This window comes from Ceratotherium simum, chromosome 1, assembly GCF_057802395.1.
Source record: "Ceratotherium simum simum isolate JZ-2026a chromosome 1, ASM5780239v1, whole genome shotgun sequence".
Classification (NCBI taxonomy): Eukaryota; Metazoa; Chordata; class Mammalia; order Perissodactyla; family Rhinocerotidae; genus Ceratotherium; species Ceratotherium simum.
Genome location: NC_141900.1, coordinates 61247427 through 61269642, shown reverse-complemented (window position 1 = coordinate 61269642; position 22216 = coordinate 61247427). Strand labels below are relative to the sequence as shown.

Genomic DNA, 22216 nt, shown 5'->3' with positions numbered 1-22216 from the left:
GATTCAAAGCTCGGTGGCCTGACTAGGGTGCTCTAAATAACTGTGCCATCTCTGAACCACTGGGCACTTGGGGAACTTAGACATGAGAATGATGACATTCCTGTATTTTGTCTCATCTCCTCACTCTTGCAATCTCCTTACCTTTTTATTCTCCCTCTGCCCCCAATGTCTAGCTCAGTGCCCAGCCCTTGGTGGTGGTTAATAATATGTACTCAGGTCACTGACAAGAGATGTGACCCCGAATGGGATACTTTACCCTAAGTCTCGGTTTCTCGCCTGCAAAATGGGGATAATTACAGCACAGAACACAGCAGTTTGCTTTAAGATTCCGATGCAATAATGCAGAGACAGCGCTTGACGGAGTGTTGGCCTCGGTGTGCTCTCAGCGTTATCGTGATGGGAATGTGGACTATGGATGAATCCATGCGGGCTTTTTAAACAGTGGGAGTAAAACACCACTCGGTTTCCAGATGCAAGCACCGGTGTGGGGAAATAATTTCAACAGTGTTGAAAGCCTAAGATAGCAGCTTTAAAAAAGTGGGAGAGAAAATCAAAAGAAAGAAACAAGTCAGAGTTGCACCGCAGCCGATCTTTCTGTGTTAATTTTTAAGATTCCACTCTGAGGTGGGGGGTGTGGGGACATACGTTTCGCCCTATAGGTCTGGGTCACGTGAGTCGCCGAGAGGCGCACTCTAAAGCTGGCGTTCTGCAGGGTACCCGTGACTGGGCGGGGCGAGAGGACGGGCTGACTCACTTCTCCCTGATTTGGGCACAGCTGCGGGGACCGGCCGGCTCGAGTCTGCGCGCACCGCGAAGCCGAGAAAGGCGCTGCCCTGTGTGAGTGCGCGGGTCCGCGGGGTCGTGCCGGCGCGGCGGGGCGGGTCCTCCACTCGTTCCCAGGACGCAGGGGGCGCAGGGCGAGTGGTCTCAGAAGCTCTCAGCACGAAGGAGGAAGAAAGCACTGTGGGGGTAATATTGAGGTCGGGTGGTCTTGGCCGGCTCGGAGTTTCCAGGTTGGGTTACTGGGGATGCTTGGCACGCGGCTCTGGGTGCGCCCAGCCCGGGAACCCTCCCGAAAACTCCTGGCATAACCCAAGGCGGTCTCGCCCGGGCTTCTTCCAGACCAGGAGGCGCCTCCTAGTCCATCCAGGAGCCCCTCCAGGGCAGTGCGAAGCTGTGGGGTCCTCCATTACTCTCGCTGCGGGGGACACGTCTCTTTGGGATGTTTTGATTTCGCGGGTGCTGTGGAGGAGTGGAAGCGGAAAATGCCTTCGATTTGAGCGTGCCCTACGAAAGGAGATTTGACTTGAGCGAAGGAAGGAAAGCACACCAGAAAGACTATTATTCCTGGATTGTAGGGTTAGGAGAAAACCAGGGGCATGGGACAGGTGGAAGCAGCTCTCTGCCAAGTGGATTCGGTCCTTGCAGGGGAGTTCGTAGGCCAGTGGGACATGTAGATACGTGTGTGAGATGGAAGCATCCAGTACCTTTCAGGTCAGCTTGGTATCATGGAAAAAAATGGGCTTTGGCATGTTCGAGTCCCAGCTCTGCCTTTTGCTAGTTGGTGACTTTGAGCAAATTATTTAAGCTTACTAAGCCTCAGTCTCCCCATTTGAAGAACATTTGTCTTTTTCCTCTCCCCTTAAATGTACAACTACTTTTTACTTTTTTTGGTGTAGGATGAGTAAGAACAGAGATGTAAGGAGAAAAAAAATCCAATGAGAGTACATTTTACTAACTTGAAAAATAACTTTTAAGAAAGTTGTTCAAAATAGGAATTGGAGGGCCAGCCTGGTGGCCTAGTGGTTAAGTTTGGCACGCTCTGCTTCCTGGCTGGGGTTCAGTTCCCTGCAGACACCTATACCGCCTGTCTGTCATTGGCCATGCTGTGGTGGCAGCTCACATCCAAAAAAAAAAGAGAAAGATTGGCAACTGATGTTAGCGCAGGCGCATCTTCCTCAGCAAAAGAGAAAAAGGAATTGGAGCACTTTTGGAAAAGTAGACCACACTGGCTTGATTGCATATGAAAGTCTGTACAGTTGTCAAGAGCCTGTAGCTGATTGGGGTTTCTAGACTTCTACTCCAGGTTAATCTAAGTCTGGTGGAAACCCTTTGTAATGGAATGCCAGTGTTCTTTGCCAGAAGCTGTTTTATTCTTCTTTTATAGGAGTTGGTTGTTTTGGAGGGGCATAATTGGTCCTACAATATATATGAATCCAGCTTATAAACCACTTTACAGTGGGGTTCTACTAGGCTGATTTTATGGCCTGAGAAGTAAGTGGGCTTTGACCGACAGGCAATTCAAATGACTTAGAAGAGTGTTAAGCAAGTCGGCTTAGCTGCCCAGTTCACCCCTTTGAAAAAAACAAAAACAAAAAGCAAACAGCGTGGCACTATTTTGTTAATGACTTTGTTTTTGTTTTGGGAAGCATATGATTTGTCAGAGGAAAAGCTGATTGTTGAGTACCAGGGGAGGAAAAGCTGATTGTTGAGGACCACCCTGGTATGCATGGGACTAAGACAGTGAGAGAGGAAGAGCTTCATTACTGCCTCAGATAACGTCAGACACCTGTTTATTAGCGACCAGATACCCAAGGTCAATAGGTAATGACCATTCTTAATAGGAAGTATAGTTCATTGAAAAGAGCAAACATGATTATTTTAGTTTAACATTCCCAGGGGTTTAATAATGTGGAGTGTTCACGGACTGAACCAAGAACATTTGAAAGAACTTAATAGGGCAGTTTCTCCTAATTAGAAAGGTGTGCTTAGGGCCGGCCCGGTGGCTTAGCGGTTAAGTGCACGCGCTCCGCTGCTGGCGGCCCGGGTTCGGATCCCGGGCGTGCACCGACGCACCGCTTCTCTGGCCATGCTGAGGCCGTGTCCCACATGCAGCAACTAGAAGGATGTGCAGCTATGACATACAACTATCTGCTGGGGCTTTGGGGGAAAAAATAAATAAATAAAATCTTTAAAAAAAAAAAAGAATGTCCAATTTCCTATTCTAAAAAAAAAAAAAAAGAAAGGTGTGCTTAGAAGAACGACTCATTAGTATATATATTGATGTGGGAATGGGGTAAGTTGGGCAGAAAGCTAAGAACTATACTTTCCTGGTCAAAACCAGGAGTGCACTTTGAACTTTTATGCTATATATGTACCTGCAAATTCAGAGATTTAAGCAATAATCGATTCAGGTCACAGGACATTGATCAAGTGCTTTCTTCATAAAACCTGTGCTCCAAAGCATAGCTGAACTGAAACCAGAGTGTGAAACCAGAGGTTTCTCTCCTTGGGAGATATTGCAGGTATAGCATTGAACACAAAACCACATGCTTTTCTTTTATTGTTTTAACCCAGAACCTAGGCGGCAAGATGAGGGTGGGGATTGAGGGAGAATGACTCTTTATGTCCGTAGATCCATTAGCCTGAAAAAGCCAATTCTTAGCATCTTATCTTTCCAATATCCTTGGGTGTTTTCTCTTAACCTTTTCTCCATATTCTGATTCTAGTTAGTGGCTTTCTTTAAATTGCTAGGGTTGTTTACTGGTCAAAATATTTATTTAGGCATCCCGAGGCTAGCCCTTCCTCCTTTCCGTTTTGGGACTCCAAATCCCATTACTCATGTCAAAAAGACCCCTTGACATATCTTCTTGTACCTGTGTGGTTCTCTGGGACCATACAGGGACCAAGGAGGTAACCCAGCTCCCAAGAGATTCATTCCTTCATCCATTTATTCATTGAACTAATATTTTTTCCCAGTGTTTGATTATGAAAATTTTCAAACATTCAGAAAAGTTGAAAAAGTTTTACAGTGTACACCCCCACATAAATTCTATTATTGTTCAACAGATATTAATTTAATGCCTACTATTTGCCTGGAGCTGTGCTTACTGTCTGTAAAGACAGAAAAGGCAGAGTAGAGTTAGAGAACAAGGAAGGGTTTGATTTGGCTGGAGCATAGAGTTTGTGGAGGGGTCATGTGACTTTGGTCTGGAAAGTTATGCTGGAGTCATGTTGTGGAAAGCATTGAATTTCATGGCAGGACTTCTGTACTTTACCCTGGTTGCAACTGGGAGCCATTGAAGGCATTTGAGGAGGGGAGTGTCTAGTGCTTTAGAAAGCTCATTCCGGCATCAGTGTTAGGAAGAATTGGAGTAGAGAGGACTTGAAGTCTGAGAGATGAGTTAGGTAGGAGACTTTGCAAATGTCCTGGGAATAGTAAAAATTAAACTGTGAACAGAATGGATTGCAGAAGAGAAAAGAGGAAGACAGTGGGACTTTGTGAGCAATTTGAAATGAGCCCAGGCGTCTGCAAGGATAGTGTGGTGTCATTAAGAATCGGGAAGTCAGAGGAGGAGGAAGCTCAAGGGGGAAGATGGTGTTTTGTTATAAGACTTGGTGGGTTTGAGGGACCAATTAAGTACCCGTGTGGAGGGGCAGCTGAGTGTGGGGAGCCCAACAGCAAGGTGAGGACAGAACAAACATCTGGACCAGCAATTAGTGATCAAGGGGTGGTTGAATGAGAATGTGTGGAAGGAGAAAAGGACAAGACCTTGAGGGAAATCTGAATATATAGAGTTCTTGGAACAGAAAAAATACAAGTGTTCAGTCATCAGTTGGTATTTTAATGATGGTTCTATCTACAGTGTTATTGTAGCCACAGTTCTCCTTGATAACTTACAATGGTCATGAATTAAAAAACATATCCATATGAGTGGAGTGGAATCTTACCTACTCCCATTATAGGAGGCACGGTGTGCGGGGAGAAGGTGGGGGAATGAGGTGGGAGAGGGGAGGGAAGAGGGAAAGTTAAATACATTTTTATCTGGGACTTTTTGAGTATACAGTGCTTTACCCATGTAAACCATTACCGAATATCAGGAAGCCGGGTAATTTAATGAATTTGTCTATCTTTTCACAAGGCAGCGCCTGCTTAATCTGGGAACCATAACGGCCTATGCTGATGGTGGCCGTGATTTCCAGACAAACCTCAGGTGTGACACCTATTCTGGATGCATGGTCACCGAGGCTTTATCCAAATATTTAGCAACTAAAACTCTCCCCTCCCTTTCTATTTTAATACTTTAGTATGTGCTCTATGTGCTGAATAAATAAATATTCAGCTCTGTAAACCCATCTTATTATAATAATTTACCACCGACAAGGCAAGGGAAATTAGATTTATTTAGCATCTATTCTGTGGCCAGGGACTGTTCTAAGGTCTCAGAAGGTGAGGACAGGGACTATCTTGAGGCTCTCTCCAGTACCTGGTATGAGTTTATATGTTTATGTATATCATCTCATATATCTGTTACTATAACAATGAAAGGTAGTGTGGTTCTGCTCAGAATGCAAATATTTTGTCCCTCTTGTTTACATATCTAAGGTCACTTTCCCTTTTTCCTTCCATTCATTCCATCATGAGTCTTTGGAGAGAGGGTGGGATAGGATCTGGGGTGGACAGCAAGATTGTATTGACTCTGTAATTGATTGTCATTGAGTCAGGTAGGCATAAGGATTATGCTCTGTTTTCTCCGTCCTTTTTTCCTGAAGTGGGAAGTAGCCAGTTGCACAGGGATCGATAGATTGGCATCAGGAGAGAGGTGATCGGCCAGTGAGGAAGCACAATGTGTATTGATAGTGGCTTAGTGGATGGAGTTGCTTGTACCTTATTTCAGCGCTTACCCAGTCTGCCTGGAGTCCCTGGGTTTTGTACAAATCTGTCTTCTTCTCCTTGAAGGCAAGTGCTGTACCTTTTTCGTCTTTGACTCATCCAAAAGTTTCAGCAAAGTATCTCACACCTTCGTATACGCACAGAATATCTCTAACGAATTGAATTCTGTTAAAGGAGAGAGAACCTTTTGTGTGGAAAAAGGTGTGGAGGGGCCTCTACGTTTGAAGGGAGCAGGAAGTGTGATAGTTGTAGGGAAAGGCCTGGCTGGGGCAAAGCTCCTAAGCTCCCAAGTGGAGCAGCAAGAAACACAGAAAGTTAAATAAAGAGGAACCCGTTCTGAGGCTCGTGTAGACCTTATGATGCACAGTTTATATTTGACACAAGGGGAAAGTGGCAGCCGTAGCTAACTCTGAAAATGAGAAACTTTCCCGCCTGGGTTTCTTGATGAAGAATGTTGTTAGCAATCAGCAAATCAACTGGAAATAATGTGTTTTTTCCTCCTCCTCTAAGTATTGGAGTGTTTATAGAATTAACTTGGCTTGGAGGAGAGTGGGCCCCTTGTGCTCTCGCACAGGCGCTTTCTGAACTGCAGACTGCAGCGCCCAATGTGAAACCGAGCTGCTTTCCACAGTTCGCTGCACCCCTGCACCTGAATGCTGGTGTCTGCAGTCTGAGACTTTTGCTTCAGAGTAAACTTATTGGAAGCCACTGATTTAGAATTTGTTGATAGATTTTTTAAAAATTCTGTGCTTGAAAAACATATGATTGAACCAGTCTTGTAGCATGGACCAAAAAAATAGCCTTTCTCAGGTTTCTGGCCTTGCAAACACTCCGACAGAAATGCGTAAGTTCATGGCACCCAGAACAGGCATGGAAGTTCCGTCATCAGAGTTGTCTGCAGGAATCATCACTGTGCCTCAGAGCCTGCAGCAGTTTTATCCCTGTCCTTGGTGACGTTTTAGAATCCTAGAAATTCCAAGCTGGGAGGAGATGTTGGGAATAATATCATCCATCAAATCCCCATAATTTGCAAATGAAGGAACTGAAGTCCAGAGAGAAGTGAATTGATTTGCCCAAGGATACACCTGTTGACAAAGTAAAGGCTGGCTCTTGAAGCTCTGTGCATTCGGGAATTGTGGCAGAGACTTTCCTGCTTGTCTCAGAAGAATATGAGAGCCCTCAGCTGCCCTCGATGTTCTGGCTTTATTGTCTCTTCTCTCTATATTTGTGGTCTCCCTAACTTCTCTACTGGTCTCAGTATACCTTTCAAATGGGATGTTAAAGCCCATTGATCAAAGATCACCAGGAATACACTTGTAAGACACAAAGTTGGTTTATTAGCTTACCTGCAGCAAAGGAGGACGTATACACGTCCTCCCCCATCCCCAGGGATGGGGACATAGGAGGAGGCCTCTGAAAGGTTTGGGCTTGTGCTAAGTGAGTCAAAGGAGGGTTCAGGGAAGAGAGGACCCATTGGATTGGCTGCTGTCAAGTAGCCGTGGCAGTTCAGCAACTATCTCAGCAGTCTTTGTTCAGGAGATGTGAGTAACAAAGTGGGGCTGGGGACACATTGGCAAGAAACCAGTCACTGCTCAGAAGAAAGGATTGCAACTGCAGTGTGGCCTTGTGTGTGTAGAAACGTTGTCAGTGCTCTGTTGGGAACATCACAGTGTGATTACCAGTGGAGCTGATTTTCACTTTCTCAGGGATCTGGTGGTCTCTGTCTCTCTCATACACACACACAGACACACTAATGCTAGTTAAATTCATGGCAAAATGGAGTAGTGGGAGATCTTAGTTAATGGTACCACCATCTCTCCAGCCATCTACGTCAGATCTGGGAGTCATCCTGGATTTTGTTCTATTTCAACATATAATATTTCATCACTCACAAGGTCCTGCTAATTTCACCTTCTAGTTATTTTCAAGTCTGCCCTGTCCACACTATGACTATTGCCCTGCCCTAATTTAGGCTCCATCATCTTTATTCTGGATTATTGTAAATTTTATTAACTGGTCTCTCTGCTTTCTCTCTTTTCTGTTTAAATCCATCCTTACACTATGGCCGTAATATTCTTTTCAAGATATAACGCCCTCGGTAGTTCCTTGTCATTAGATGCTGAGCGCATCTACAAGGCCCTCTACAATCTACTCTCTATTGACTTCTCTGGCTCCATCCTGCTTTTTATCCACTTCCTACTTTATGTTTATATCTTGCCTATGTATTGGTTATCTATTGCCATGCAACAAAGTTTGAAAAGGTATAAAACCCATGGCCCAAGAAAATAGGAGAGATAACAGCAAATGAGGAGAGTGGGGAAAGTCATTTAACTAGGAGTTAAGATCAGGGTTAGAAATTAGCTTGGAGATTTGCAGTGGTCCAGGCAAGTAACGATAAGGACCTGGATTAGGACATGGAAGTAGACTTAGAGAGAAGAGCTGAATTTGAAAAACATCTAGGAGATTCCATTGGTGATTGATTGGCTGTAGGAACGCAGCAAGAAGGAGACAAGTCAGTCAAGAATAAATCCTGTGTTTCCAGCTTCAGTGCTGGAGAGTGTTTCCAACCAAGACAGAAAACAGAAGTAGGGACACGTTTAGGGAAGAAGATAAGTAGTTTCGTTTTTCACTTCTTCTTAGTTACTTTTGATTTTTTGTCAATGTAATTCACATATGCAGGTGAAAAATATCATATTAATAGTTCTTATAATAAAAAATTTCAGTCCCCTAACACTCTCCATGCTTCTCTTATCTCTGAAGGCTCTTCTTCATACTCTTACCTGTTTCTTCTAGTATTTAACTCAAAATTTCTAAGTAATCTGCCTAATCTATTTCTTGATTTATTGCTTTTAGAGTTGTACTTTTTATCAATTTGAGGCATTTTCTATTGACTTCCTAGTAAGCAAGGTGAGAATTTAGCGCTCTTAACATACCTTATGTCCCAACTTTCCTACCCTCCATCCTGTCTAAATGGTTACAGAACTTGTTCTAAACACATACCTAATGTTTCCTCTATTATGTAAGTATTGCTCGCTGCAAGCTAAGTAGTATACTCTAACTGCAGTGCCTGTCTTGTACAGCATGATAATTCTTCATGGAGTTAATAATTGCCTCTTTTCAGGTTGCTTAGTTTTCCATGTCACTATTAGGACTTCTGTCCAAGCCTGCCACAGAACGGTAGTATCCTTATAGATACGATTTGTCACAAAATCTCATGAGGTAGTCAGTTATATATGTATATTTTTGAGGATCTTCCCTGTGGATCCCTCTGTCTTGCTGCTCCAATCTGCACTGGTGGCTCTTTAGATATATCTGTCATCCTGGAACCTCTGTCCTGTGTTAGTTCCCTGTTGGTAGAATCCTATGTCTTTCCTTTTTTGGTTTACTTCCTTGTTTTGGTGGAACACATCTGCCAGTAGCTTTCTGAGAAGTGGTATATGAGAATCAATTTTTTGAAACCTTGTGTATACCTGAACATTTCTTTAATTTATCCTCACACTTGTTTGATTATTTGGCTTAGTGTACAATTTTAGTTTGAAAATCATTTTCCTTTTAGAATTTTGAAGGCGTTTTTTTCCCCAGTATCTTTTAGCTCTGGTTGCTGCTATTGCAAAGTCCAGTGCTATTTGGGTTCTTGATTCTTTTTATGTGCTATCTCTATTTCTCTTTCTCTCTTTCTCTCGAGTTTATGATAATCTCTTTATTTTTGGAATCTGTTCTATGTCTTTCATGCCTTGATCTGGGAACTTGGTGGTCCCTTTAAATCTGGAAATCATGTTTATACTTCTGCTAAATGTTTTTGTATTATTTCTTTGATAATTTCCTCCCCTGAATTTTGTCTGCCTTCTTTTTCTAGAACATCTGTTAATCAGATATTGGTCTTCTGGAACCAATCTCCTAGTTTTCTTATTTTTTTTCCTCTTATTTTTTTCAAGTCTTTTTCTCTTTTGGTTAGATTTTCCGGGAGATTTCTGTGACTTTATTGTCCTAGGCTTTTTTGTGTGTGTGTGAGGAAGATCAGCCCTGAGCTAACATCCATGCTAATCCTCCTCTTTTTGCTGAGGAAGACCGGCTCTGAGCTAACATCTGTTGCCAATCCTCCTCCTTTTTGCTTTTATCCCCAAAGTCCCAGTAGATAGTTGTGTGTCATAGTTGCACATCCTTCTAGTTGCTGTATGTGGGATGCGGCCTCAGCATGGCCGGAGAAGCGGTGCGTCGGTGCGCGCCCGGGATCCGAACCCGGGCCACCAGTAGCAGAGCGCGCGCACTTAACCGCTAAGCCACGGGGCCAGCCCTTGTCCCCGGCTTTTATCAAAATTTTAAAATTGCTACTACCCTATTTTTAATTTTCAGGAGTGTGTTCTTGCTCTTCGTTCCTTTTAAAGACAACATTCTATTGTTTAATGAATGCAATGTCTTCTTTTATCTCCTTAAAGATATTTTTTGTTTTTGACGAGCTATTCTGTTCCATGCATTACTGCTTTTTCTGAGTTTTTTTTTTCTTCAAGTAGGTTATTTTTGTTTATCTTTCAAATTAGAGGCTTTCTTCCAAGGTCCAGTGGTTCTTTGGAATCTGGTTATATATTAAGTATGAGAAAGTAAGTTACTGGTTGGAAGTTCCATTGTGTTGAAGGGATCTGTCAGCAATTCATGGGCTCTGTGGAATTGATTGGCGGGTCCAAGAAGTTTCATTGGAGGACCTCACATGTCAGTATGCGTAGGCCTCTTCTCTAAGAGGATTCAGTTATTCCAGAGAAGAATCCTTCAGTCTTCTGCACAGGATGAGGGATGGAGGCATATAGTGCTTGCTGCCAGCTTTCTTGGAGCTGAGTGTTCAAGGGGCCTGTTCAGGGCACATTCAAGTTCAAGGGGAGTGTTCTGGGGTATCTCAGTGTGTAGACTTTCTCTCTGTTTTCAGTCAGGCGCCTCTTCCCCAACTTTTAGTGTGTTTCATATTCCCAATTTTAGAGTTTCTCTGGTTTATTTTTCCAAAGAATAAATTTTCTATAGAATAAGTCTCTCCCTTCCCCTGTTAGAGTGGAGGAAGGGATCTGAGGCTCTGTCTGCTGTTATAAACTTTCACCAATCCCTCTGTTTTCAGCCCCATGCCTCACCTTGGCCTTCTGCAATATCCAGGACTTACCATTTTTGAGCCTTTCTGTGGTTTTGTAATGTGAATTAGCTTGTTTCTCATTTACATTCTGCCTTCATTCTCTGCAAACTATTTGTTCACTTTCCGTCTAACAACAACAAAATTTGATCTGCCTTATTTGCTATTAGTTTTCCTATTTTCTTGGGCCATGGGATTTATACCTTTTAAAAATGTCTTTACTTTCACTTTAGCGGGGTTTCATGAAGGAAGAGAAAAAAATGTGTTCAATTCACTGTGTTTTTGTGGAAGGATTAGGTTCCATTTTGACAGGTTGAGTTTAATATGCCCATGGGACATCAGGTGAAAATGTTCAGCAGGCAGTTGGGTAGATGAGCCTGAAGCTTTTAAGAAGAGCTATTATTTTGAATGGTGTCAGCAGAAGGTGCTACTTAAAGTGATGATACCACCCTGGAGAGAGTGTGTGGAGTGAGATAAGCTGTGGACCAAGGTTAGAATCCTGGGAAACTCAATATTTAGGAGAAGGCAGAGGAAGAGGGAACTATGAAGGAGAACATTCTACAAGATCTATGAAAGCACGATTACAGAAGGCAAGGCAAGGATAAGTTTACCAAAGGGATAATGTCAGTGTGTCAGAGAAGTCACTTAAGGTAGAGACTGAAACTTTTCTTTTAAATTTGGGAACGTGGAGATCATTAATGATGTTGGCAAGGTGGTATGGACAGAAGTCAGAATGCAGCAAGTACGAGACTGAAAATAGTTTTTTTGCTTTTAGAAACACTGACAGAAGCAATAATAGAGGGTGTCTCCATGGCTCAAGAACCAGATGAACAAGTCTGTGGGCTTTTCTGTTGTCTCCACTTGGGATACTATGCACACTTGATTTAAAAAGACTTAATGAGGGGATTCAGTTCTGCATCCTTTTGTTCTTGCTAAATAATCTGGTTGTGACTTTGTCACCTTTTGATTAGCTGTTTGACGATATTTTGGCTGGTTAGATTTTAGAAATCATTTCTCATGGTCAGCTCTCATAGCTTTCCAGGTCTGGTGTGGGCAAGCCAGACTGTATGGCACTTCAAATTCTGGATATGTGGGTAAAGCTGACTATTAACCGTGACTTTCTCCAGTTACATATATGATGAAATGTTTGTAGGATAATAGAGACAGTGGGGTGCAGTGGGAAAAAGTCCAGCCCGTTACACTTAGAATAAAACCCAAGTTCCATTCTGTTGGGGTCTCTGAGGGAACCCAAAAAATAGCAAGCTGCCTTCTTTCACCTGAGTTCTGGAGAAATTGAGAAGACAAAGAGCAAGGCAGGTGGAGAGCAAAACATCGCCTTTATTACTGAGAGAGACTGGATTGGGTTGGAGCTTTTACTTCTGGGCAAATGGACTTCCTATGACTCAAGCCTAGAGTTGAGCAAACGTGCCTAGCCATTCACAGGCCCACACCGGGTGGAGAGAAAAAGGCACTGCTTCCTGTGGGGACAGCAGGAGAGTTGAGCCCAACATGCCCAGTTTACCCAAATTATCCATCAGATAAATCTTTCCACCTCTTACCCCCACCCTCCTCACAGTGAGCAAGAGAGTGGCAAGAGGTGAGTTTCACCACTGATGGAAACATCAGTGCTGGGAAGAAGCGAGCCTCCAAACATGTGTTGGCTTTCAACACCCTGCGTGATATGATACCTGATTCCACTTTGTGCCACTCTTCCCATCACTCACTGGGCTATGGCCATGCTGGCTTCCATCCTCATTGCTTCCTGTTATAGGGGCTTTGCAATCACTATTCTCCAGCCTGGAACTCGCCTTTCCTTGGATATTTGCATGGAGCTCTCTCATGTCCTTCAGATCTGCTCAGATATCACCTCCTCGGAGGGGCATTCCCTGACCACTCTATCTAAAATAATACCACTCCTTGACCCCATCCCTCTGTATCCCTTTACCCTGGTTAGTTGTCTTCATAGTTCTCATCTCTCTCTCTCTTCCGCATTAGACAGTAAGCTTCATGAAGGCAGACACTTTGTCACTTGTTCTCTGCACCTACTTTGGAGTCTGGCACATAGTATGAGCTAAAGATATACTTGAATGAGTGGGTGTTCCAGTGAACTGGCAGTCTGTCGCAGCTCTGGCTCTGCTCCTGACTGGAGTGTCGTTACTGGGAAGTTACTCCATCAACATGGGCCTCTGTTGAAGAGCTGCACTAACTCCTTTGAAGAGTGGTGGTAAAGATGGAATGGAACAACGTGTGGCAATTGCTGAGGAAAGTACTAGAGTAATCTCAGGGAGTATTACATGGTGATTACTCTCAATTATAATAGTACCTCTTTTGGAATCAGGGAGGAATTTCTTGTCACCTCAGGGAGTGATGGTTAAGGTGATGACATTGCAGAATTTCCCAGGATCATGCTCATATACAATATTCTCATCCATTGTACCTAATCTTACCCTTGTATTTGCCACATTGTGCATCCTAATTTTTTATTTGAAAAATTTAGTTGTAGTAGGTAGCAAAAAGGAGGCTGATTCTAAAAAAGAATAAGGCTACATTTACTTCAGCACAACTAAAGAATTTCTCAGTGAAAGACACTGCTTTTGCCATGAAACTTAAAGGACTGATGGCTTCAGCCATCCCAAAAAGTTATTTTCAAAACTGAAGGAAGTACACCAGAAATGCATTATGAAGCAATCCCTGGACATGTGATTTTCACTTCTTTGCAGATGAACATGATCTTAAATCTCTTGTAGTTTCCGTACCTATAAGTCTTGTAAGTGGTATGCCAAGATAATCCAGTTTACCCAGAATTCTGCTTTTGTCAGAAGCTGCATGGAGGCAGATTTTGTTATATTATGTCATTTATACAGTGATCTGTGGAAAATACCTGGACTTTGGAATCATTTAGTTCTGGGTTCACATTCCAGCTTTACTATTTAATGGCTGAGTGGGTAGCTTGAGAAAATTAACCCAGGACTTGAGAAACTTTTCAACCTAGAACTTAGTTTTCTCATCTGGATGTGTCTTATATGAAGCTCTGGTTTTAGGGCTTTTCTAAGAATAGTGTCACAGTCACATAAACACTTGCTGCCTATTAGGAAGTGAAAGGCTCTGAGATGTTCTGTGACCAGGAAGCCCATTTAAGTTTGTTTAACCCTTACAAAATCTGTTAATATCTTGCTGAACAAGTATTCCATAAATTCCACAAATACTCCCTGTGGGAAATCCTGGCTTACAATAATGTCATAAATATCTTAAGAAATCAGTTTAGCTCTCCTTTCCCATTTTTTTGTTGACCACTCAAAATTTTCGCTTAGATCCCTAATAACGACTTAAAATAGAACTCTTGGTGTTTTGTACCTTTACCCACTGTATACTGACTCCTCCCACAGTCTTCCCAACCTCCAGCATGGTCTTACTATCCATGTATTAGTTTCCTAGGGCTATTAGTTTCCTAGGTGCTAGCCACCTAGTACCACAAACGGGGTGGCTTAAAACATCAGAAATTTGTCTCCTAGTTCTTAATGCTAGAAATCCAAAATCAACGTGTTGGCAGGGCCGTGTTCCCTCTGAAACCTGTAGGGGAAAATCCTTCTTTGTGTTGTCTAGCTTCTGGTGTTTGCTAGCAATCATTGGTGTTCTTGACTTGTATAGGCACCCCTCCAATCTCTGCCCCCATTGTCACATGGCCATTTCTCTCTGTGTGTCTCTGTCTTTGCATGGCATTCTCCTCTCTGTGTTTTTCTCTTTTTATAAGGGCAGCAGTTATATTGTATTTAAGGCCCACCCTAATGACTTCATTCTAACTTAACTAATTACATCTAGAAAGACACTATTTCCAAATAAGGTCACATTCTGAAGTATTGGGGTTTGGGACTTCAGCATATCTTTTTGCGGGGCACAATTCAATCCATAACAAGCCATGCAGTCACTTTGGGCAAAAAACTTAGAGTCATCCCTGCTTCTTTTCTTTCCCTCAGCCATTATATCTAGTCTATAAACAAATACTGGTGGATGTGCCTTCAAAATGCAGTTGACCACTTCTCATCACCTCCACTGCCACTCCCTGGCCCCAGCCTCCATCATCTCTCCCTGGATCATTACATCAGCCTTCTAATTGGTATCCTGGTTCCATCATTAGTCTCCTAAAAGTCCACTTGCTAGTTAGCAACAGAGTGATCATTTCACATTTCAAGATTCTGATTAGACCGTATTACTCCCTTACTTAACAGCCTCCAATAGTCTCCCGTTGCAATTAGAATAAAATGCTAATGCATATGAAGACAGATGAGACTCTACATGTGCTGGCCCTAACCACCTTGCAGACTCATCATGTCCCTCTTCCTCCTTCATTCACTGTGCTCCCATCAACCAAAAACAAAGCTTGTTTGCACCTCAGGGCCTTTGCACTGCATACCCAGAGTTGTGTTTCCTGACCACTGTTAGCCTAAACACTTTTTTGAGGATATTTTGAGCAGGGAGCGCCTAGGATATAGGTGTTCCTCCAACATATTTTGTTGAATGAATAAAGGTCATGGGGTATGTTCCATTAAATTTTTAGGTATTACATAAAAATAAAAAGACTTTCCTGATCAAATATTGTTGGTTTAGGAAATACTGGGCTAAAGTTTTAAGAGATTTATTTACAGCAGAACTTCTCAGTAACTTAATAATTTAATTCTGCAGGGATAGAGTATGTTGTATTTCCAAACTTAGCTGAATAGGGAGGAGGGACTCTGGCCCTCCTGGCACATTTTGGGAGATGCTGGTGTTGGGACTATGGAATGGTCTTTGGAGACTGATTAGGACTGGTCTCAATTCCTTGCTCTACCACTTACTAGCTGTGTGACCTGTGCAAGTAACTTAAATTCTCTGAGGATCAGTTTCTCATCTGTAAAATAGGATGATAATAGTACCTATCTGGTAAAGGTTAGAAATAAAAATATAAGGTCATTAGCACAGTTCCTGTACATAGGGAACATTCGATAATTTATAGCTATTACTTGTATCATTATCATGATGATGCCTTTGATCATGGGGTTGGTCTTTCTATTTCAAAACTGTTATTAATGTTTTGGGACACGTCTGCTTTTTACTTCCCACCCCCACTCTGATTTTCCTTCTGGTTGGAGTGAGATTTCAAGGTAAAGCTTCCTGCTTTAGTGTCAGATAATATTGTTTTCTCCTCTTCCTGTTTGTTTTTATTCTCTACCTGCCACATAACTCGAGTTTGTCTCCCTTTTCTCTGAGTCCAAGGATATGGTGGCAGAGATTAGACACCACTGTCTGATGCCAGTGGGGCGGCCTGTGAAAAGGAGATAGGCATGGAAGTCTCAGTGCCACTTCAGCAAAAGGTTGCCCATTACCTTGTGTGTCATGTACCATGTCCCGCCTGGGAAAAGAGTGCTTCAAATATCAATTTTAGAAATTAAAATGATGTCTTAAGGAAAATGAATAGTGGATCCCTCAAAATAAGGGTTTGCTTTTACCATGTGTTATTTGCATGGAAATCCTTTAGCAAAATAGTTAGATTTGGGCTTTGGGTTAGTGTTTAATTCAGGGTTGCACAATAGCCCTTTATTACAGGATTCGAATGTTTTGGAAATGCTTGAATCATCTTGAGAGGTGACTGAATCTTTTCTAAATAGAGGAACCACTTTCTTGAACCCTTCTTTTATTGCAGATTTCATGGAAATATCTGTTACCAGTGGGCCTGTTTTTTGTTTGTTTGGGGAATGTTTTTATGATGTTCAGAGCTACTAAAGCCAGTTAAATATGTAAGGAAAATCCAAATAGCTATTTTAATTGCAGCTATAACATTAATTACATGAAAGATTTTTATCCTTTGATTGGAATAATCTGTAATGTGAAATGGAGATGTGAGAGGAGAGAAGAGGGCGTAGGGCTGCTTGAAACGTTTGCTCTCTGTTTCTTGGTCCTCATTCTCAAGTTTGTGGTTTTGGTTCTTTTTTCACTGGTAGAACACACACCTTCCAGTGGCCTTTTCAGGTTTCTGTTCTCGAGGCCTTGCATATCTGGGCAGGTTGTTTGTTCCTTCCACACAGATGAGAACTTAGCAAGATTTCCCCTTTTTGTCTCTTCTGGTGATCATTTCAGTTGGAATTGGAGTGTGAAGTGATGGAAAGTAGTTTCTAGTTTACTTTTCAAATAAGGAACATGAGGCAACATATGCAAATAAATGTTTAACAATTGCCTATCTGGGGGAAAAAGCCCTGATCTGTGGTGTTTACTGATTTCTGTGGTATGCCTGCTCCTACCATGGCTGATTTCAAGCTACCACCAAGACGTTACTGAATACAGAGTTGGAAAGACGTGCATGGTAGCAAACCATTATATAATTAGTCCACCAGACAAATACAAAAAATATAACTCCAGAGCACAGAGCATAGTAAAATGATTAGGAAGTGATGAATTTTGGGTATTTATTACTTATTTTTTTAATATAACTTATTTAGTGGTAAGTTTTTATAGTTTAATTTTTAACAGTGGCCATGTTGAATAACTGGCTCTCAAAGTTCCTGGAAATCTAACCATTAGTTTTAACACATTGACTGGGACCCAGAGAAGTCACTGTCTTGCCCAGGGTCCACTGAATAAGTCGCGGCAGAACCTGGATTAGTACAGACTTTTTCTAAAAATCAAATTTGTCTAGAAAGATTTACGTATTAATGTTTCTGTTTATTAATTATTATTTTACTGCATCCTCTAATGATCTATGAAAGAGGCTTAGGACTATTGCAGGATGTTATTATCTTTTGAGACAATAAGAGTCAGAATATCCAAATATAATTATCACCAAAAATGGGAGAGTGGAAAGCAGATTAGATTTAAAACCATAACTAAATCCTAGCTTTGAGTCTTAGCCTACTGTTCACCAGTGGTGTGATCGTAAGCAAGTCACTTACTTGATTCTCTGGCTTCAGTTTTCTAGTCTGTAAGATGAAGGAATTAGGCCACATGAACATCTAATATCTCATATAGGCCTAAAATATCATGACTCGTTATTTAGATCCATCAGTTCAACAAATATTTACTTAGTACCAATTATATGCACATTTGTTATGGACTTTATGCAGGCAGAACTAAATACAAATATAATATAATTGTTATTATTATAACAGCATCTCAGATTTATGCATAACCTTCTAATTTACCAAAGAGAAAATTTACTTTGAGTCTCTGAGGTTCTATGGCTTTAGGAGATCAGGGCACATCTTCACAGAATGTTAGAGAAAGAAGACCCTATTCTAAAAGAACAAACAGAATGCTTACTCCTAGGAAACGCAAGAGGTCATAACCAGGTAGTAATAAGGAATAAGGAACAAGCGTTTTTTTGCCATGTCTATCAGTTGCTTCACTTTGTCTTAAAAAAAGCAAAACTAAAAACTGTTTTTTTCTGATTATAAGATTAATTATTCTAGAAAATTTAGAAATTCTTAAGACATATTAAATAAAGAGAAAATACCATATGTTCAATTTAATAGCCTGCTTTTCTTTACCTAACATTTTATTATATTTTCCAGAACATTCTCAGTAGAGTCATTTTAATTGCCATATATAATTTCATCTTTTTGGTGTACAGTAACTTGACTTGTTTAAATTGTTGTAAGTTTTTACTATTCTAAAGAACACTGTGATAAATAGCTTTGTTTATAACAAAAATCGTGCATTGGACACATGGTTTCCAACTGTAATATTTAAGGTTTAGTGGGACAATTGTAGCAAATCATATACTTTTGACCTTTAGCTTATTTGATGTTGCCAATATTGCTTTGTAGTCACCTAGATTTTATTCTGTTCCTAAACATTTGTTAAGAGGAACAGCTTGCCTGAATCCTTTGATATGAGATATTTGAACTGGAAATAGCACCAGTGTTTTCATATCATTTCAAGTAGACATATGATACAGAATATGGTTAATAATGTTTTTTTTCACTTTCTGCAGGCAATAGCTTCTAGTATGGGGTTTATTAGTTTAGAAAGTGCTCAATAAATGTTCATTAAATGAAAAGATGCAAGCTAATTTAGGATAAGCAAAAACATTTGAGAAGGCTGTTACGAAAAAAGAAAAACACTTCTCTATTCATGATAATAGCTTTCATTTTTGTTAGGAGAGATGACAGCTAGGCACATTCAGGAATTCTGACTGTTAAATGAGAACTGTGAAATGAAGTGTCCTGTTGCTTTAAATCACCTACATGGGAAATCAGGACTCTAATAGTCATTTGATTAAATGTTAATGAGAACTACTAAATTGACCCAACTCTTACTTTTACATGTTAGATCTATGTCAATTAAAACAAGACAAGTTTTACCTGTTTCTTTCTTTAACATCCTTGAGTCAACATCTGCTTACAAGAGAGTGCTGTATCTACCCTGGTTATTTAAATATTAATGACTTCCAGTAAAGAGGCTGGAGGTTTGCAGCAGAAAGATTGAGAAATTAGATGGCATGATTAGTTTCTTGTTTCTGCCCCCAGGAAAAACCCTCTTACTGGAAGAGAATCTTCCAGTATGATTTAATGCCACAGATTTTTTTCCCCAAACCAACTAGAAAGTAAGATTGTTGATTTCAAGCATTCCTTGAAAGTACCTATGTTATTAAAACATTATCTGTGTAACAAGTTCATATAACAACAAAAAAAATTTTATCAGTGCCGTAGTGGTCATTACCCTTGGGTTCCTTGGGAACCTAATTTCAGTTTCTAAATTCATTTTGTTCCTTATTATAGTCAATAATAGGCAAAAGCATTTTTTAGCTACATACTGTATTTAGTTGTTCTTGTTTACATTAAGTATAGGGAATTCTACTAAGTTAATCGTGAAAGGCTCGACAAGGATTATATATTCAATCAAATTATAATTATAAACTTTTATCTCCTGGGGAAATATGGCTGAAAAACTTTTTAAATTTGCTACAACCAAGATTTTCATATTATGCCAAATTGGGTTGTGATTATAAGCATGTGGTTAATAGATTTTTACACATTTTGTGTTTTTAAGATGTTTTAATGGCTTGGTATTTTAAAGCATGGAACAATCAAAAGCAGGCATTATATTTGCATAATTGTATATGTCTTTTTGTATCCAGAAATCTGTGCGGAGTATTTATTCATTTCATGTATTTTACTTAGACTTTAGAGCTAAGAACTTTGATCATGCTTAAACAGCAATAGTGCAGAGTAATGGAACAGCAGTGATGTGGGCATCATAATACTTACCAGGGTCAGGATTAAGGTGAGGCAAGTGAGGCACCTGCTTTGGGTGTAAAATTTGAGCGCCAAAAGACTCAGTAAGCAAGATAAATATAGAACTTTAATGCAATATTTGAGAAAAATCAGAATTAATGCAAAGAAAAAATCCATGATAAACAGAATATCAAAACTTTAGAAAAAGACAAGATCCTACCCTGCATGCATCTGACTCACTTTACCCTAGTCCTGACTCTGATTGGATTCAGCATATCCTTGGTTAAGGAACTCCTTTGAGTCAGGCTTTCCTTATCTAAAATGGGTGATAATACTCCTGGATTTCCTGGTTGAGTTATTAAGATATACAAGTTAGCTAAAAATACATGGGAAAGATGAATCCTCTAAGCAAACATCAAAAGATCCTTGGAAAGCTTTAAGGTAATGCCAATGAATAAGAAGCATAAACTGCAAGAGAAGCAAAAGATTTGTTTAGGGTCTCCAGAATTGCAATTCCAGGAGCATAGGTTCAGGTAGAAACCCAAATAGTATCCCACTGGGGAGTAAAGGTCAGGGGCTTTTAAAGGCACAGGAGGGAAGTTGTATTACAAAGAATGTTAATTGGAGCTGGAGGCAGAGGCTAGTCTTGGCTAAACGTTGATTGACTATTGTTTCTATCTTCAGAAAGTCCACAGTCCTCAGTCTTTGTGATCAGGATGTCCGTTCTCCTGCCGACTTCTCAAACAATTGCTTGTAAAACAATTGCCGTTTTGGCCCAGTCCAAATTGGCCCAGTCCAAGATTCAACATAGCAAGGCACTTTCTCTGGAAAGGCAGCTCTGACTCCATTTAAAATGGCTCCACTATAGTCAATTTTGACAATGCTGGTTAAGTTTGAGGCCTAATTCATGAGTTTGTTTATCAGCTAGCTCTAGGGGCAGGCACCTGATGATAGTTGTAGGGCCCTCCTGCTCTTCCTTCTTTCTTTTGTGTTCTTGGATGCAAAGTTGAGTGATTTGTAAGACATGAATGAGGTAACCCAAAACCCATTTTGTTTATTTTCAATTTCCCTGCAGAGTGCCCATGGACAACTGAGGTCTCACCTTTGCTCGAGTTGCTCCACCCACCAGTGAAGCCTTCCTTGTTTCTCTTGCCTTTCTGAGTTCCTTCCACCTCTCATTCACATGCGACCTTGTCACAGCCTCCCTAGGTTCTCTCTCCCTGAAGTGTGTTCTCAATCCTCTGCCTTCCTGTAGTGGATAACTGTCTGCCACTCATTTGGTGATCAGTTGGAGTCCTTATTGTCTTGAGGTTTTATCTAATCCTGCACTGAATTTACTTGCCAGACCACAGTTTTAGAAATAAACATTGTTTCTCTAGTTATGTTGTAAATCCCTTGAACAGCTGCGTTAACTTCGGGGTGAGCAGGGATTGGGTCTGTCTTACTTAGTTGGTATTCAACATGCTTAGCAAAGAGCCTTTAACACACAATAAATTTTTTTTGAGTGAATAAATAAATGTCTTGCCTGTAAAAGGGCTAGGGAAAGATTTACTCTTTGATTTATTTGTGGAATGTTATTGTTTTCATTCCAGGCCTAGAAGGAATGGTTGGTGCCATGTGGAAGGCGACTGTTTTGCTGGTTCTGTTGATGCTCAGCCCTGGTGGTGATGGGCTGTTTCGCTCCTTATACAGAAATGTCCGGGTTTCCACACCACAGAAGGGAGATGCAGGACAGCCGTTAGTTCTTACTCCTTATATTAAAGCTGGAAACCTCGAAGAAGGTAAGTTTAAATCAGAAAACCACTGGTTACTTTCAACATTTTTTTTTAAAGCAATTATTTCACAGGATCCAAAATACATTGTGGTATTTTACTCAGTTGTTTTATTTCCAATATGAATGATTTGATGTCATATAGTGTCAGGATTTTGATCTAAAATGAGTGTTCATCAGGGCCAGATTATCTAGTAGTTGAGTCCTTGCACTTCAATTTTAAAACTAGTATGGTGCCTTTCTACAGCTGGTCACTTAATAAGGTTAATACTAACCTTAGAACTCACTGTGTATCAATTACTGGTTCCAAGCATTCTACATAAACTCCTTTAAGTATCACAACAACCCGGGGAGGTGTACCCATTATACACACAAGAAAACTAAAGCAGAAAGAGATTAAGTTACTTGCCAGAGTCATACAGACACGAGTTGGTAGATGCGGGATTCACACCCAGATA

General features: G+C 40.9%; 1 protein-coding gene across 3 annotated transcripts in view; it reads left to right on the top strand.

Annotated features, from left to right (window-relative positions):
- The first annotated feature begins 740 nt into the window (after window positions 1-740).
- The window catches only part of CPVL (carboxypeptidase vitellogenic like), a 131508-nt gene continuing 110032 nt past the window's right edge, over window positions 741-22216 (top strand). For 2 of the 3 annotated variants that reach the window (XM_087429145.1, XM_087429146.1), the window contains exons 1-2: window positions 741-837; window positions 21580-21768. In XM_087429145.1, coding sequence (XP_087285271.1) covers window positions 21591-21768 — 178 coding nt within the window. In that variant the 5' untranslated portion in view covers window positions 741-837; window positions 21580-21590. Of the gene's footprint in view, window positions 838-857; window positions 970-21579; window positions 21769-22216 lie in introns of those variants that run through there. The other variant, XM_004418877.3, reaches the window with a different exon arrangement.